Here is an 18,836-nt window from a genome sequence, read left to right on the forward strand (position 1 = left end):
AACTTGACCACCGTCTGCACCACAGGAGAGGAAAAACGCTGACACTTTATTTCAACCTGATAAACTGAGCTGAATGTCATCCGTTTTCTGTTCTGGTGTTTTACTGCACTTTGTCAGCTTTTTTAATCCAGTTTTATTGAGCCTGACATTTTATTCTATAAAACCAGTTTATTGTAGTAAATTTATAACAGGGCCAAAATCCTGAGTAACCCAATCCCTAACAGTGGTCACTGTTCAGCTGATATTCATCCTATGTCTACTAAACAAGGTAGGCTAAATCATTTATTGCTGTATGCCAATGGTGATGAATGAATTTCAATTTTCTTTTTAAAAATTGCCAAACTGGTAAACTGGCATCAGAGATGTATATAATTTATTGACATGCTTCAATTTAACCAATAAAATTTAAAGATCATAGATTATGGTTTTTAATGTTCCCATACCGCCTTAATCTAAACATTGTGATCCACATAAAGACCTCAAAAACACTTTTACAAGTCGGCTACTGCAATGCAACAACCTGTTGGAACAGCTTGGGTATGACAGCTATGAGTATAACAAACTTATCCTGATGTAAAAGCAAAATAATGAACCTTTAATTTTCTTTGTGGAAGCTTTTCTAAAAGTCTCACGGAGCCAGTATCACAAGCCGGAACATGTCAAATCCATACCAGTGTGTAACGGTGAAACATCTTTGATCATGTAGTTTCATTTTAGTGAGCTGAGCACCGCTGACTGAATGCTATGATCAAACTTGTCTTTACAACTCCATCGCTCTGAGATTTGGCACACATAAAGTTTGGTTTGTTTGTTGTTGTTGTTTTTTTTAACTGATGTTTCATGCATCTTTTCAGTTTAGAAACGTCTCGGTTCATGTCTCCATAGCGCTGATGCATGGTTCCAAAATAACAGGACATTAAATTGTCTCAGTACAGGGGGGCATTTATTTTAACTAGGTGAAGAAGTATTGGGTAACACCTCAAAAAAATGATTGCAGATGCTTTAAATATATAAAAGGTGAAGTCCAAGAGGGACAAACTGCTTACCATGTAGAAAGGCGAACGGGGAGCGGGACGAGGCACCTTCCTGGGTGGAGGGAAGGCTTTTGCACCCAGATTGGACTTTGACTTTGTGCTAACTGCTGTCTGACTGCTGCTGCTACTTTCCCGCGGTGTTGCTGAGGTCTTTGGAGCAGAAAAGGAGGCGCTCACCTGAGCTGGAGCTGCAGAAAGACAGAAGAGAAAACAGCCTCCTGTAAAAAACTCAATATGGATTTGTTTTAAAGTCAATTTCACTTTTATTTCTTCTTCTTTTGCATCTCTGTGTTATTCAATTTAAAATCCAATTATTTTCATTACTTAAAAATACCTTCTTGCATGCCTGTATGTTTCATTATACATTAAATTTTATTAACTTGCAGCAGGTTGTTAGAGGAAAGAAGAAATAAAGCTTAAAAACTGGACCCAGCTCGGTTTGTCATGCAATCTTCATGAATTTCAGCTCAGTGAGAATAACAGCTCAAGCCCGTTCTCTCACCTGGCTGTTCTGTGCTCGATGGAGGAGGAGGCTGCACTACTTTGAGGACAGGGCGAGGGGGTTGGGGCTGGTTCGGGGCTGAGCTAGGGTTTCTGGGAGGAGCTATGGTGTAGTGGGCGGTAGCAGGACCAGGGGTGCGCTGGGCAATTTGCAGTGGAGCGGTGTTCCTGACGGGGGTCGTGTTGGCGTGTGAGTGCAGGGAAGGGGATGGCTGGGGAGCGACACGAGGGGAAGGGGCCACAGCCAGGGTGGGCACAGGCCCGCCCTCCTTGCCTGTTGACTGACGCACAACGATCTTCACGACCCCAGGGCTGCTCACCATGGTTGAGGACACTGAAAAACATTAAATATACAAACATGGGTTACATATATCCAGCAGGAAGTCTCATACTTCAAATAAAAGGAGGAGAGAGAAGGATTTAACACCTTGAGAGGTGGTGTTGTGTGGCAGGCGATTAGCAGGGGGGGCAGCAGAGGGATTGTTTGCAGGGTGTGTGCTGACTGTACTCTGGACAGCCACCTGTGCAGGTTGGCTGATGAGGTGATGCTGCACGCCACCGGGGACCAGGTTTATCACATTACCTGTAGAGTGACAGTGAATCAGACTGTTATAAGGACTTTAATTACTCCCTAATTATGGGACGGGATGGGATTTATGTAAATAAGAAATCAATCACAATTACGGGAGAATAACAGTCATCAGTTAAATGAAGCAGACCAATGTGGATTATCTTCTGATTGAAGGATTAAAAGACTTTGGCATAACTGAATATAAAGCAGTCCAGCTGCAGTGGGATTCTGCAAAAATCCAAAAACATATAATATCTTTAATCTTTAGTCTGATTTCAAATTAGATAAAAATGAAGTCAAAGGATATCCTGGTCCCATTTAAACTATAACCACAATAGATAAATGCTATCAAACTTCCAGGGCCTGTATGGCTAAATTTAGCACATTTACATGATTGCACCCAAGTTTTCTTGTTAATTAACATGCATAGAATATTTTGACTCAGGAAGTAATCCTGGCATCAAAATGTAGGTAAAAATGATAATACAACTTGTTTTGAGCAGCCCCCTATCCCAAACAGCAATATGACACTTTGAAGTTCAAACGAAACGAGGTATTACACCTTTTACTAACCATAAAATCTGATCGGTGAAAACTAGAAACCCCACAGTTAGTGGGAGACACCAACCTTGAACTGGGCGTGAGGAAGCTGCTGGAACTTGGTGGATCTGTGCTCCAGACAGAGTCAGCTTGTTGCCCTGAAGCTGGAAGGTGACGGGTTTGCTTCCTTGACACGACGACACAGGCCGACCTGCCAGAGAAGCCAGCTGGGCTATACTTACTACCTCCCCAGCTTAGGAAGAAAAATAAGAGACATGTAGGTAAGAAATAATAATTCATTCACTTTACCACAAATTAATTTAATTATGAATGAATGACAGAGGACAGAGACCTGTACTGCATTTAGTTAGTAAAAATCCCCCCCTTTTGTTTTCTTACTGAATGGCCGAAAATAACAGAACACACAGACTCATGTAACTAAAAGTAGACTAATCCCTTTCTTGTGTGTTAATGGTTGATCCATTTTTAGAAGTTGCAAAGTGTGTTTGAGATTTTCTAAGCACTGCCATCTTTATTTTTCACCTGCACCTTAAGAAACAACCTGAGGCACAGTACACACTGTGTTCATGTGTGGTTTTTACCCAGCAATAAGATATTTTGAAAATGAGTAAAGAATCATTTAAATTGAAATCTAAACAGAGACGCTCAAAATATGCTTCATCTAAAGAGAGAAATGGACGAGACTTTTACATTTTGAACAGGAGCTCATGAAACTGTCCCCAGGCTCAGAGTTTTAATGAGATAATACTTCAACAACATCACAGCTTATCTGCTTTGAAATAAATGTACTTACAAGGCAACCTAGCTTGCATATCTGGACTAAGCAGGACCCTCTGGGGCATGACATTGCTGGGGTTTGGACTCGGCTGAGCTGGGATAGTGGCTGTGCAGGGAGCAGTGGGAGGCCGTACGGTCAGCATCGGTTTTGGAGCATTGGACCTCACTGCAGTTTGAGCGGTAGGATGAAGAGATGGGCGAGGAGGAGTGGATGCGACTGAACAGACCACTGAAATTTAACAAAAATGCATTAGAGAAATGTGCAAAATTTATGTTCCACCTTTTTAAGGGTGTTTCATTCCTTGCTTACCCTGCTGAACTACAGGAGCGGGTGCAGGAGCTGAGGTGACTTCAGTGACTAGAGGTGGTTTGGGGGTCTGTGCTGCAGGGGGGACGGAGCAGGTAGGTTTGTTCATCAGGAGAACTGGGCGATTGTCACCTTTAGGAGGCGGCTGAAACATTCTGAAAGAGGACACACATTAAGTATGGGAACTACTGCACTTAGGACAATAATTATATCATGTAATAAATGTCACAGGTATGGTAACACAGGTAACGTAGAAAACCAAAATACATGTAAATTTGCAAGTATCCAAATCTGCATTTTTCTTTTTTCTTTTACCCTTTACCTGTTGACTTTCATGCGGACTGGTTTGGGCCTTGGAGGAGGTTCGGGGGACTCCATGATCTCCTGGATTAGTTGGCGGCTGACCCTGTAGCGTGGCAGGAAGACATCTGCCTGGTAACGGGACACGCGGCTCTCCAAACCAACAAGGTCAAACATGGAAACGTCGCAGCGCTGAGAATGGAAAAGCAAGTTAGAATCGATTAAAAATCACGCCATCAGGCTCAACTTTCTGAACAAATGAAAGCTTTTTATTTTCAGGCTTACCTTCAAAGGAGAGACCTCCAGGGCGTCATGCACCAGAGAGGCTGTGTGGAAAATAATGGGTTGCATGATGAAGGGAGACTGGATGGGTCGAGGGTCAAAAAGGTTGGGATGATTGCACACTTTGCGAAGCTGCATGAGGATGTTAATCACAGACATGAAGTGACCACTGGCCAGCGTTTCCCTGGTCCTGTAAATCAGATGGTTTAGGGTCAAATTCAATTACTTTTTTTTTTCCAGTATCAAGTTTCAATTACATACTTCTCACCTTCTTTTGGTGACTACGTTTCAAAACACAAAATAAATTTACATTAACTTTGAATTCCTCCTGCTGAGTCAGTAACTTACGATGCCTGCGCCATGAAGTCATCGTAGAGGAATCGCTGTCTCTTGGACAGGCGGCAGCGCACCACATGCTCGTATTTCTTGGGCATCTGCTTCTCCACGTCAGCCTTGATCCTCCTAAGCAGGAACGGCCTCAGGACCTTGTGAAGCCTCTTAACCAGGCCTTCGTTGTACTCCTGACTGCCCTCGATCATTCCCGTCAGCGGGTTGGAGAACCACTCTTTGAACTCGCGGTGGGACTGGAAGACGTGGGGCATGAGGAAATGCATGAGGGACCAGAGCTCCATCAGGCTGTTCTGTAGAGGGGTTCCCGTCAGCAGCAGTCGCCGGTGGCTATGATCAGCACAGACACAAGGAGAGACGTAAATAAAAAAGTCGTATCATTCAAGCTTCAGGTGAGTACGGAGAGGAAAATAAGAGTTTTCAGCTGCTAAAGACATCAAACATGCTTTAACTCATTTTTAGCCACATGGGTGCAGCAAGCTGAGAATGCAATCATCACCCCATAAAGAGTTTATAACATCCATCAAACGAGAATAACATAACCATTTATTTGGAGTCGTGTTTCTGTCTGCTGGAATAATCTAAATCATAAATTCAATCTCTTTTTAAAACCCAAATATGCCACAGCATTAAAGCCACTGACAGGTGAAGTAAATAACACCACGTCCTGCTGGGAAATCCTGAGGTTCATGTAGAAATTATTTTTGGCGGTTACACCGTCGGCATGGCTACGCTCACTCAATTTAGATTATAGATTATTTTAAAAAAGCTTTTAGTGCACAATCCACGCTGAAGTGTGCATCTTGCAGCACACTTTATTTGCTTTTAAGCTCACAAACCAACATTTTGATGCTGAACATGAGAGGCACTCTCAAACTTCTAACTGATCATTTTTTATATGCTGTGCAAGTATTTCTCTATTCAGTCGGTACTGTGAAACAGCCTCATACTGATGATGTTGTAATCTTGATGTATCATCGGAGCGAATCGCTGCAGCCTGTATAAAGGTGTGCATTCTCAGAGCGTGCATCTATTCATGTGCACAAGCGCCAGGCTCCAGTGCTCTTTGGAGCGCCACACAACAGTGAGAAATTACCACCAGCTGGCCCCGGCCACCAGCCAAATGATGACAATCATTTTGAAAAGAACAAACACTTTTAAATGTGAAGATATTTACACACAACTGTGGCCTGTAGATTAACAGTTCAGTGCATTTCAAATACATTCAAAGTCAAATGGTACTGAGTGACACCATGTCTTTGAAAGCATTATAGAGAAAGGAGGATGATTTTCTTCAATAAGAATCAGAAGTTGTACATACAAATATTCATGTTTGCTGTCCATGAGTCTAAATACCCCCAAAATATATCTATAAATCTTTTTTTTTTCATTAAAATGCAAAAAATAGATTTTTTTATTTTATTTATTTATTTATTTATTTTTTTTACAAAAAACAACTTCGAAATTTAGTGTAAAAAACCCAGAGGGCATGCCTCATCCACTGAGCCTCAGGTTTCACTCTCTGATGTGGGCCGATATACACAAACAGTCTCCACTGACCTGTTGAAGTTCAGCAGACTCTGCCAGCGCTGGGACTTGAAGTTCTTGATGTTCTGAGCCTCATCGAGGATCAGATAGCGCCAAGACTTCCGCCTGAAGGCCTGGTGATCCTGCAGCACCAGCTTGTAAGAAGTGATGCAAACGTGGAAAGCGTTTGGCTTTGTCCAGCCCTAAGAAGAGAAAGTGTAACAGAGTGGCTTATTATTTTCCACCCTACAGTTTTCCAATTTATACAGTATCTGTCAAACATGTCAGCAGTTGCTGGAAATTAGGAACGCGTCAATGCGAGACAGGAATCATATTGGTGGGAAAAGTTAAACAAATCAATCCATAACTGTATAAAGTTATGGAACTGAAAATACCAGAAGACCCCAGTGTATGATGTCAGGTTTAACACTTGTAGGGAAGCTTTTAGTTCTTTATTTTAAGTTAGCATAACCAGTTGTGTTAGAAATGTTTAATTATTCGTTCGAGCAAGGAACTCTGCCACCTACACTCATGCAAGCCACTATTTCTCTAATTTTTTAAAAAGGCAGAGACCCACTGAGCTGCACATCCTATCGGCCAATATCACTCCTCCCGGTAGACGTTAAAATTCTTGCAAAAATCCTAGCCCGGCGACTAGAATCGATTATGCCCTCAATTATCTCAGAGGACCAGACGGGATTTATAAAAGGAAGACATTCATACTCCAACATAAGAAGACTTCTTGGTGTCATTCTTTCTCCATCATCCTCTAACGTTCCAGAAACCATAATATCTCTTGACGCCGAGAAAGCCTTCGATAGAGTGGAGTGGGCCTATCTTTTCTTTTCTTTAAGACAATTTGGTTTTAATAATAATTTTGTTATATGAGTCAAATTACTCTACTAATCTCCTTGCGCCTCTGTCTGTACAAATAATCAATGCTCCACTCCATTTCCACTTTTTCGGGGGACAAGACAGGGGTGCCCACTCTCCCCGTTATTATTTGCATTAGTGATTGAACCACTCTCAGTAGCTTTAAAAATGGTGAAAGGATTAGGAGGGATTGATAGATGGGGTATAAAACATCAGGTGTCGCTCTATGCAGATGATTTGCTTCTTTATGTGAATGATCCTCTACTAAATATCCCACACATTTTATCAGTATTAAATTCTTTCGGATATTTATCGGGATATAAGTTTAACATCTCCAAAAGCGAATACTTTCCAGTTAATCAAATGGCTGCAGACATACCTACATCAACTATACCCTTTAAAATGGCTAATTCGGGGTTTAAATATCTCGGAATTGCAATTTCACGATCTCTGAGATTAATGTGGGAACAGAATATTACTTTACTTACAATGAAAGTTAAGTCTGATCTTCAAAGATGGAACTACCTACCGCTGTCTTTAGCTGGTAGGATTCAAATTATTAAAATGAATGTATTACCTAGATATCTATATGTATTTCAAAGTTTGCCCATTTATCTGCCTAAATCATTTTTCAGAACTATAAATGACGCTATTTCATCATTTATTTGGGCCGGTAAACGTCCAAGGGCTAGTCACTCGCTTCTTTATAGGGATAGATCAGCTGGAGGATTAGGACTGCCTAATTTAATTGGGTATTATTGGGCATCTAATATGTATAATATATTATTGTGGTGTACGTCTCCCTATACTAATTGGTGCCAGAGTGAAGCGGGTTCCTGTTCCTCGTCATTACGTGATACCTCACAATCATCCCTATTAAGCCGGTCTTCCAACCCACTTGTCACTGAAACATTAAAAATTTGGTCACAAATAAGACACCACTTTGGTTGGCTCACCCTCCCTCTTGCAACCCCGATCTGCAACAATCACTTATTTGTTCCAGCAAAGATGGACTTAAGATTCTCTGTTTTAGAACATAAAGGACTTGGTACTCTAGGTGATCTATACGTAAATGAGGTTTTTGCAAGTTTTAACAAACTAGTTACTCGCTTTAATTTCAATAAATCCGATTTTTTTCGGTACTTCCAGTTGCGAAACTTTGCAAAGAAATGTTCAACTTTATTCCCACAAATCCCAACTTCCAGTGGAATAGATTTGGTTCTCAGAGCCAAAACTTTGGTAAAGGGTCATATTTCTTACCTTTATAAACTAGCTTCTCCACCTAGTGAATCTCTTTTATACAGGACCAAGATGAAATGGGAGTCAGAACTCCATAAGAGTTTTTCTGAGTTGTTCTGGGAGGGAGCGGTAAGGGCCATTAATTCATCTTGTAGTTGTGCCAGACTTTCATTAATACAATTTAAAGTTTTCCACAGATTACACTACAGTAAAGAAAAACTGTCAAAATTATACCCAGATAAATGTGATGATAAATGTAACAGATGCTCACAGATACCTTGCAATCTTACTCATATGTTCTGGGCGTGCCCTAGGTTGTCTGAATTTTGGCATCAAATCTTCAAAATAATTTCGGATATATTGGGTATAAAATTGACTCCGACTCCACATATCGCTATATTTGGCAAACCACCAAATAACCTTCATACTACAGCTATTCAAAATAACCTTATTGCCTTTGCTTCTCTCATTGCTAGAAAAAGAATTTTGTTGCTGTGGAAATCATCTCAGCCACCATTAATTAAAGTCTGGCTACAGGATATCTTAGGACTCTTAAAATTGGAGAAGATAAAATTCTCCATCAGAGGCTCATCGGGTAGATTTTTTACTCACTGGAAACCATTACTTAAATACTTAGAAAAGTTACCAGCACGAGAAATCTCTCTGTAGTCCACCATATGACAGTGTACAAATTTTTCTGCTATTCCCGGCAGTGGCTGTTCTACCTTATAAGAATACTCTATTTTAGATATTCCAGCATTATTAGTTTGTTTCGACCGAGGAGCAAGTAATCATTAATATTCATATTGTTACTATTGTTAATATTGTTTAAGATTTATATCAATATTGATTAATGTTAAGACCTTGTTTTTTGAGGCTAGCAGATGTTAATATTAAACTATAAGGATACGCACTCTTATTGTTGATTTTTTTTTCTTGTTTTTTTGTTGGTTTTCTTTTGGGTTTTTTTGTATGGGTTTTGTATTTTTTGTATAGGTCAATTCATTTTCTCTGTAACATATTCATTTTTACATTATTGAGAGGGAGTGGGGGGTATTCAGGTACTCATCCCATTTATGTTTTTTTTGTATGCTATAAAAAAGAAAAAGATTATTACTTCTATATGTACCTACGTGTTTTATGACAGTTTGGTATTGAAAAATAAAAGAAAGAAAGCATAACCGGTTGTCGTTAACTTGATTAATACAATCTTGGTGTCGCTCTGGCAGGAGGTGCACAGACTGTAAATGACAACAATATGCAGTAACGTCTCTCGTGTTGCAGTTACGGGTGACGTATTGGCATCAACACAGTAACCAGTAAGCACTTAAACTTGTGCCTCGCTGTAGTCTACCCCTAAATATAGGCAAATATAAATAAATGCCCCAGTCTTAGTGCTAAAAAGGAAAAGGAAGAAGTGTGAACAAGAAACTAATTGACAAACTGCTGCAGTATCTGCACTCCTGAAATGTAAACAATCACTGAAACATTTGTGTTGTGGCTTGTATCAAAAATGAAGACAAACTGTTGAAGCTGAACTAAAGAATGCAAATAAATTAGGTGAATAAAATAAACAGTCTTTTATTTTTAGTTTATTTATCCCATAGTTCCACGCATCATCTTAACCACTTATCAAACTTGGGGGCCTAAAATCTGCTGCAGTAGAGAAAAACCTGAACAGGTCAGCAGTCTATGACAGGACATTTATGCTTACATCCTCATCTACGACCAATTTAGAATCAACAATCAACAATTAGCATGTCTGTCTTTGGATTTTAGGAGGGCCATGGTACTAATGGTCCCACCCTGGATTATTTTACTAATTAAAACCACTCCAATAAATTTAGATTATTTGACATTTTAATTTATTACATTTTGTTTTTTAAAGTTAGGAATCCCAGAATCTTCTGTTGGATTTCCTCATTAAACTCCTTATTGGATTCTAGTTAGATTTTGGTTGATTTAAAAATTTACTTTATTGCGCTAGGTCAGGGGTAGGCAACTCCAGGCCTCGAGTGCTGGTGTCCTGCAGGTTTTAGATGTGTCCTTGATCCAACACAGCTGATTCAAATGGCTAAATGACCTACATGTCTTGAAGTTCTCCAGAGGCCTGGTAATGAACTAATCATTTGATTCAGGTGTGTTGACCCAGGGTGAGATCTAAAACCTGCAGGACACCGGCACTCGAGGTTTGGAGAGGCCTACCCCTGCGCTAGGTTGTTTTTCATGCTTTGGCTGCTCTGAAACCTGACTGAGGCAAGCATAATGTTGTCTTTCACATAAAAGAGCGATTGCCGAATCTCTTTCTCACAAAGAGAAACCCAGCTTATTAATTTAAGACTGGTATCAGATCAGTGCTCGTATCAGCAGAAACCCCAGATATCCAAACTTTAAAAAAATAAAAATAAAAAAAGCTGGATTAGTGCCTGTTTTCCTGGGATACACACTAATCTACATCACTGTAAATAAGCCACAGTCAAAATTAAGACAGCAGCATGTAAGGAGAAAGAAAAGGATTAAGAGTAAGTCAAGCAGCAGGCAAACTAAAAACAAACAAATTGATAAAAGAGACGACTCAGCAGATAAGTAACACAGGGAGTTAAAGACTGACAAGAACAATCTGCAGTATATCACAGATGGCAGCGGTAAAGCCAGGAGGGACAGACTAAAAGTAAATGAGAGCAGACAAAGCAGCACATCACACTCGTCTAACAAAGGAAAATGAGCCGCCTGCAGAACCAGCAAACTGAGTACCTGTCTCTTTAACTTTCTCTCCTTTTGACTGCCAAAATACGTAAGGATTTTAAACCCTGGACACCAGCGCTTCAGCTCCATCTCCCAGTTTAACATTACGCTGGTGGGGACGATGATGAGGTGAGGGCCCCAGTTACCTAATAACACCAAATGAAACAGGACAGTGTATTAATCACAAATAACACTCCAATAACCAAAGTTTTGTAACTCGGTACATATAAGAAGCCGCAGTCTGTTACCTTTCTCACAGGCGAGGTGAGCCAGCAGAGCAATAGTCTGGATTGTCTTGCCAAGGCCCATCTCATCAGCCAAAATGCCGTTTAGCTTTTTCTCATACATGGTGACCAACCAGTCGAGTCCGATGTGCTGGTACTCTCGTAATGTGCCATGAAGCAGAAATGGAATGGGGGTCTTGACCTTAAGTTGTAGAGAAAGTTGAAACAACTGTGACCCAGATCTGCAGAAGAGTTTAATCTACACTTTTCCTCCATCTGATAAAATGACTGAAATATACATTTTTAATATTTAAGGACTGACCTTTGTAGTAGCTAAAGTGTAGCCTTTGGGCTGCAGGCTCTCTGCAGTAGCAGCAATGTGACTGATCTCCTTCTTTGGCCGTGAGCCAGAGGAAGACGGGCTGCTGTCTCCCTCCTTCAGCAAAACCTCCATCCCTTCATCTCCACACTCCTCTTCGTCTTCCTCCTCACTCTCTTCCTCATCCTTCTCGCTCTCCTCATCTTCAGCACTGTCGCCTGGTGAATCTGAGAGGAGAACATTTGAAATAATTAATGAATTAATCATAAATTAAAGCAGCAAAACAAACTTGAAACAGACGTAAGAAGGAAAACATTTTCTGAAAGCTTCCGCTCAGAGTGGAGGGAGATAAACAGTTTATTTTGGGTCTTTATGAGCAGTTTAATACCTGAGGAAGAAGTGTTACTTTCCACATCACTCTCATCTTCTTCAGTCTCCACCTCCTCATCCCCAGACACCTCCGAATCAGAGCTCGCTTTAGAGCCAGAAGCAGACGGGACCTCAAAGTCTGAGGCATACGCTCCTTTGTACTTCTCCAGCAACTCCTCCATGCTCATATCGCCTGGAAGGGAAGCAGAGACACGTCAAGGATCCGGTCTGCAGACTCTTATTTTAGACCAGGGAGCAGCTAGTAATGAATGAAATTTCATTCATATGTACAGAATTTTAAAAAAGGCAGAAAGAGAGCAGCAATGCAGAGGTGTCATCAAGCTTGCTTTCCTCTTTAAAAAGACAGAAAGCTCTTCAAACACTTCATAAAACCTCAGGTCAATGCAATGAATTAGCACCACTTCCAGTAGAAAATAAAGCCCTCACCCTCTTTGGCTAAATCATCGAGTTCCTCTGCATGATCTACATTTCCTTCCACCTTCTCCTGAGCTGCTATCGTGTCCTCCTCATCCTCAGCTGTGAACACAGAGGAAGAAAAACAAATTCTTGACAATTAAAAATGAACTCGGATAAACAAAAAATGAGCAGAAAAAAATCCATAAAAAATCTGTTTTTATGGAGGTTATATTGGGAGCAATCTCACCATCCTCTTCGTTGGCAGTGAATTCCCCGTCTTCTTCCTCCCCCGCCTCTGATGAAGATGTTTCATCAGAGCATTCTTCGTCCGAGCCCTGGTCCTGTGCAACACCGTGATTCAGTGATACATGAAATTCAATCATCTGTGGTCAGTATTAAAAACATGCGCTTTTCTTCAGCTTTTGCAGATTATCAGCTAACCTCGTTTTAACAGAGGTGTCAGCGTGTTTACTCAGGTATAATCATCCCATAATTAGAGTTGTAATGAGTTATAAAAACAAATAAAGCTCAAGTCCTCTGTGAGATGACAGCATCTGGAATTAATTTGAAGTGAAAATGAAGGTGAATAATTATACAACACATTACTGTTAAATCAAATGCACAGCTACAGCTCAGCTGCTTGTTTATGTGGGTGATAATGTCAGTGTTTACCAACTGTTTCGAATCTTTCTTAAATGAATTAAATCATTTAATTCACATGTTTCCTTTCTGAAAATACTGAACTGGCCAAGCAGTTTGTGACACGTAAGTGAACAATATGATCAGCTGCTCTCCTGCAAATATTCCAAGTCCAAAGTCTCAGACTGCAGCAGGTAACCGTAGTCCTTGAACCTCCTCTCCACCTGCTGCAGGTACTCAGCAGAGCAGGAGGAAGACTACTGCTGGCAGCTGTAGTACAAGACAGTGGAGTTTAAGGATGTCCGGAAAAATGGGACAGGAACTTTCAAAATAAGACAGAGGAGGCTGTCCACCTGCATTAATCACCCACGTGAGAAACACTGAATCTTAACTGTTACCTTTTTTTCTTATTTAATGACTCTTTAGATCCAACTATGAGATGCAGCTCAAAATAGTCTTTAGACAACAGCAGAAACTCAGGTGCTGTATCTGGACGCCTTGACTCAGCTCACTTTTTACGTGGTCCATAATTTCAGCTGTTTGTGGAGGAAAAGTTTCCAAACTGCCTGAATTTGTACCAACACTGAATCAGATTAACTTACAGTATGTTTAAGATTCAGTGTCATTTTTACATAAAGAGAAGATCATCATAGTAGATCATTATTCTCGGTCCATCATTAGCTACTCACAAGTTTGCTTGGAAACCATGGAAACTTCTTAAAATGTTTGTCTTTTTCAAATCAGTCTAGTTGTTTAGTAGTTGTCTGTATATCCACTAACAGATTAAAAACCGGAACTACTAATAGCTCATTTTTACTCAAATGTGAACAAAACATATACAGAGTAGAGATGGCACGATACCACTTTTTTATGTCTGATGCCCATATCATACATTTGGATATCTGCCGATACTGATATGAATCCGATATAGTGTATTTTGTAATCAATAAAACTGTTTTTTATAAATATCTTGCTATATTTTGTATAAGTTCATACTCAAGTTTTAAAAAACAAAACACTAAAGCTATTCTATTATACTTGTATGCAAAAAATACACTGCACCCAAAATATTTTATAGTTCAGCAAAACTGATCAATCTAATACACTTAAACCTGCACCATCATCCCTATTCTGGTATCTTAAAGAGCACTTAGCAGAAATATTAAACAACCTAACTAATAGGGTTGCCAACTCCCAGCAAAAATATTAGGGAACCACCCCCCACCTCACAATGTTTAATCTACATAATCAACTTTAATTTAATGCACGTATAAAACAAATTCACAGAAATCAATTATTTTTCTACAATAATTATATAGATTCAACATCTTTCTTCAACAGAATTGCAGACTGCACAGATGGTACCTTCCCAAAGGAAAAAGTACTATAGCTTACTAGGGTGTATATTAGACTTAATAGTTACTATATACATTAATGGATTTCTATACATTTAATCAGATGACCACTTTGGTTGTAAGATTCAGATAATTATTTATTAAAAGTTAGTCATTTTAAATGAAATAACAAACAAAAGTATTTTTTGTGCCTACCCTTTCCCTGTTAATGCCCTACCTGGTCCCCTAGCAAAACTTTGCTAGACCCGCCCCTGCACAGTTACCAGCTGTCAGCTACGTAGAAAAGGATCCTGGTGTTATTTGTCTCTCAGAAACAGTTCATAACTTCAAGTCATTCACATAAAAGGTAATCCTGTTTGTCCATCACTGTTCAGCTGATGATTCAGTAAGAACATCTCCTGGATTCATTTTCATGTTTCCCTCTCACCACATATCCAAACGGTGGGCAATAAACAAACAAGAGAGACGGGACTTGCGACAGAAAAGCCAACCAGCTGATCATTGATCAGTTTCATGATTGAAGTGGCAACAGGGAGGGAGGGGGAGAGAACGAGAGAAGAAGAGGCAGCTGTGCGGCAAAGACAGAATAACTCCAGCTTTGTGCCTTTTTTTTTTTTTTTTCCATTGTAGCTGAAGTACGGGACAAATCGCTTCCTTTTCACCTCAATATGGAACTCCGATGGCTAGTCCAGCTGTGGCTCCATAGATCAGTTGTTAAGCTTAAAGTGGAAGTACTATGCAAACATTCAGAGATGCACTTACACACCTGCTTTACTTCTCTGGGATAGTTTTCTCTGAGATGAAATGCCGCGGTTTGGAAGCATGTAGCGAGGCTCCAAATGGTCCACCAGACCACCGACAGGTCTCGCAGACAACAGCCGCTCTATCATGAGGTGATTTTGTGATACTTCGGATCGGATCACATTTTTTATTTCTCTCCGATATCCGATCCAGGAATTTAGGGTCAGTATCGGACCGATACCGATACGTAATATCGGATCGGTCCATCTCTAATACAAAGTAGCTCAAGTTGTAGGCTGTTCAACTTTTCAGATATAAATATTTAAACCACAAATTTAGATAACCAAGTTAAACTGAGGACATCTGTGAAGTTGGTCTGTTTCTGGATGGTTGCAGTACTTTTGTTCTTTTCAGAAAACAATCCAATCACTGCCCTCTGGTTTATGGACCTACCTGAGGCAGATTGAGGCTGCTGAGCAGCTGGTCCAGTGGCAGCATGCCCTCTTCCTTCAGCAGTTCAATCTCCCTCCGGTGGCTCTCAGCATCATTTCCCTCCTGCTGCTCCTCCACCTCTATGGTCTCTTCATCATCCTCCTCTTCACAGGGAGGTTCAAAGTCTCTGTCTGCATGAAAACAAAAGGGTTTGGTATTGAAAAAGACTTTAACTGCAAAGTCAAAAAGAGAAAAAAAACCACCACCTCAAACATACACACTGAAAAAGACTGAATTTCCTCTCATATACGCTTAAATATACTAAGTTTTTAAATCCATAAGTTTTTATGGATTATTTGCATTTTACAGATGGTCTGTGAGGATAGTTGATGAATGGGAACCATGCAGTCCAAGCATTTTGCAAACTGAAACAAGGATTTTACTTTTTTTAAACCCTCAAGCGAATATATTTCATACAGGAATACTTGTTTTCAGTGGCTTTATTTGTGTATCATACCCACTTATGCAGTTTTCTCTGCTTTGAAGCTTCTGCAGCAGTAAATGTTGCTACTCTCAGCCTGTTAGTCATGCAAAACATCACAACAGATGTTTAACTAATCTAAATACAAGTCTGCAGAAAATACTTTCAGTATTATAAATCCAAAAAACAGAAGTTTGATTTAGACTAAATTTGAACAGAAGCATAAACGTGTCAAATGGTTAAAAAAAAAAAAAAAATTGCAGCCATTTTAACTTTTTTTTAAACATAAAAATGATTGACAGCATTTTATATACATTAGATATCTTTCAGATCATCTGTCACAGATAAAACAAAACAGCAAAAGTATGATAAGCACACACTGTTTGAAATATAACATGTTATTTTAGTTTCTAGAATAGGCTGATGTAAATCCATGTCTTGATTAAGAGCAGCAGTTTGTTGTGTCTGGTGGGTTTTTTTGTTGTTGCTCCATTCCTACCTATCTATCTCTATATCTATATCTCTCTCTTTTTTTTTTTCTTAACTAAAGACTTATTGGTTTGTGTCTCCTATTTTGATTTTAACACACAAAAGCCACAGCTGGAGCTACTGCAAGGCTTCAGCTACAGGCAGAAGGAAAATTTAAGTTTTGGTCTCAGTGCTGTGAGCTTCTTCACAGCTAAGCAGACTGTGTTCGCACTTTAGCACCAACAAACCCGTATTTGGTAATGAAATGAAGGTGGGATCAGAACCACTGCTACGTCTGTTCCTCCTCTGACTGAAACACAGCTTCAGATTAAGCTGCTCACCTCAGTGCTTCAGAAATAAGCTGCCACCGGTAATACTGGCAGCAGACAAGTCTGACAGGTTTGATGGGTCTCAAGTCTGACAGTTGCCAAAGAGCATTAGGTACAGCGCTCTGGATGTGGTTCACCCCCCCCAAAAAATAAAAATGTGTAACTGCTGTGACAAATATTTGACTTCTCATCATGTTAAACCAAGCCGAGGTGCATCAGTCAGAGAGGGCTCGCAGAAAATGCAGTTTAATCTTACAAAGATGTAGTGACCTTGACGGTGAAGAACGCTTTTTGTTCCTATGAAACAGTTTACCTCTGAACGCTTGAGAAGATTTGCTCACTGGTGTGTAGCTATGACAACGTCCCAGTCTGAACCAGTGAATCAGCTCTGAAAGCCGTCTGCGACATGGTGGCAGTGAGCACTAACGATAAGAAGAAGGTTTTCTTTAAAGGGAAAACTTCTCACCATCCTCCTCGACAGGATTAGGCAGGGATTTCTGTGGAGACACGACGGTCTCAGCAGGCCTGATGGGTGCCAGGGACTTGCTCAGGAGGTCCGAGTATTTCTCCGTCTGGCCAACAATGAAGTCCAGCTGAAGGTCCAACGCCTTCTTCCGCTTCTCCTCCAGCCTGGACTGCTGCTTGTACTGTACCACCTTCAGGTTCAACAAATAAGACAGCGTGTGAGAACAGCTGGGAATTTCACATGATTTTAAAAAAGTAAACAAAAAAACAAACAGAAAAACCCCACATAAGCAGAAAAGTTGCGATGCTGGGTAAAACGGCATAAAATCTCAAATGGGTCTCATATTTTAATTGAGTTTACAACATAAAAGTTCATTTCAAGGTTTCAAGCTGCATGTTTTAACATCAAGAAGAGCCGTGTAGTCGGATTACTCTGGGTGAAATTCAGCCGAAATTCTTGATGATTTAGATTTACATACTGTATTTAGTTCAAAAATAACAAAATTTTAAAAAAGGGCTATTATGAGCTCTGTGGGGGTCTTTTTGTTTGTTTTAAAAAACAAACAAACAAACGATTAGACCATTAAAATAATGTCAGCAACACACATTAAAGGTTTTTTTGTGTGTGTTTTTTTAAATTAGAAAAACAACACTGGAAAAAAAAATGCAATACTAAAGAAAACACGCACTAGATCAGTTCATAACTAACAAGGTTGAACATCCCAGAAAAAGATGGAATAAACTCTTGTGAATCTTCCAAGTGTTTGCAAACTACATTTTACTTTACAAAAAGATGCATCTACTGTAAATTAAAGCTTTGCTTATTTTAGCAAAAAAAATACCAAACCACATTCTGCATTTTTACAACAACAATAGCTCAGCAGGAAAAAGGATCCAGGTGCTGAACTGACCCAAGTGCACCAGTGAAAATATTAAGCTCGTTCTGAACCAAAGAAAATATGACGCGGGACGAGCAGAGCGGCTGAAATCATGAGATAGCGAGCATAGATTAGAAAACCCGTTGGTTTTCCCCTACTGAGGTAATTGATATCCTCCATAGGTTCCCAGAGTGTTGTTAAAAGAAGAGCCCAATAAAAACTAATCACTTTGTGTGCAGTGAATTTTGGTAGGAGAGTGACGAAACCTGCAGTTTCGGAATCTGTGCGCCAAAGCCTCCTGATCCCCACCTCGTTTCAGTTTTTATTCAGCTACAGCCTTGAACATTACACTGCCACGTTTTTGGAAGCAGGACTGCACTTCATGTGAAAAGTGGATGTTATTTCTGTCATAAACCCGAACAAACACGGGTGCTGAACAGAGAAACAGAATGGTCTGTTTGCTTGGTTTCAGGGAATCATCTGTACCTTCTCTACGCTGCTCCAAAAAGCCCGGACTTCCTTTGCGATAGAAGAGGCGACTCGTCTGATTTTAGCATGCTCGTCCCGCTTTGCTTTTTCTTCCTTTTGCCTCAGCTCCTCATGGTGCCGCATCACCATCCGCACCACCTAACAACAAATCAACAGAACACATTT

The 18,836-nt window shown here is 40.1% G+C and overlaps 1 protein-coding gene across 3 annotated transcripts in view; it reads right to left on the reverse strand.

Moving 5' to 3' along the window:
- The window catches only part of srcap (Snf2-related CREBBP activator protein), a 40,104-nt gene that overhangs the window by 11,602 nt on the left and 9,666 nt on the right, over positions 1-18,836 (reverse strand). The window contains exons 6-24 of one of the 3 annotated variants that reach the window (XM_063482565.1): positions 18,669-18,809; positions 17,306-17,495; positions 15,583-15,752; positions 12,642-12,735; positions 12,425-12,514; positions 11,997-12,170; positions 11,612-11,835; positions 11,314-11,491; positions 11,075-11,211; positions 6,242-6,411; positions 4,682-5,011; positions 4,337-4,523; positions 4,074-4,243; positions 3,755-3,906; positions 3,461-3,673; positions 2,735-2,899; positions 1,963-2,118; positions 1,537-1,869; positions 1,047-1,222 (exon numbers count right to left, since the gene is read on the reverse strand). In XM_063482565.1, the coding sequence (XP_063338635.1) occupies positions 1,047-1,222; positions 1,537-1,869; positions 1,963-2,118; positions 2,735-2,899; positions 3,461-3,673; positions 3,755-3,906; positions 4,074-4,243; positions 4,337-4,523; positions 4,682-5,011; positions 6,242-6,411; positions 11,075-11,211; positions 11,314-11,491; positions 11,612-11,835; positions 11,997-12,170; positions 12,425-12,514; positions 12,642-12,735; positions 15,583-15,752; positions 17,306-17,495; positions 18,669-18,809 (3,450 nt within the window). The remainder of the gene's footprint in view (positions 1-1,046; positions 1,223-1,536; positions 1,870-1,962; positions 2,119-2,734; positions 2,900-3,460; positions 3,674-3,754; positions 3,907-4,073; positions 4,244-4,336; positions 4,524-4,681; positions 5,012-6,241; positions 6,412-11,074; positions 11,212-11,313; positions 11,492-11,611; positions 11,836-11,996; positions 12,171-12,424; positions 12,515-12,641; positions 12,736-15,582; positions 15,753-17,305; positions 17,496-18,668; positions 18,810-18,836) is intronic. The other 2 variants (XM_063482567.1, XM_063482566.1) reach the window with 2 other exon arrangements.

The sequence above is a fragment of the Pelmatolapia mariae genome, linkage group LG8, assembly GCF_036321145.2.
Source record: "Pelmatolapia mariae isolate MD_Pm_ZW linkage group LG8, Pm_UMD_F_2, whole genome shotgun sequence".
Classification (NCBI taxonomy): domain Eukaryota; kingdom Metazoa; phylum Chordata; class Actinopteri; order Cichliformes; family Cichlidae; genus Pelmatolapia; species Pelmatolapia mariae.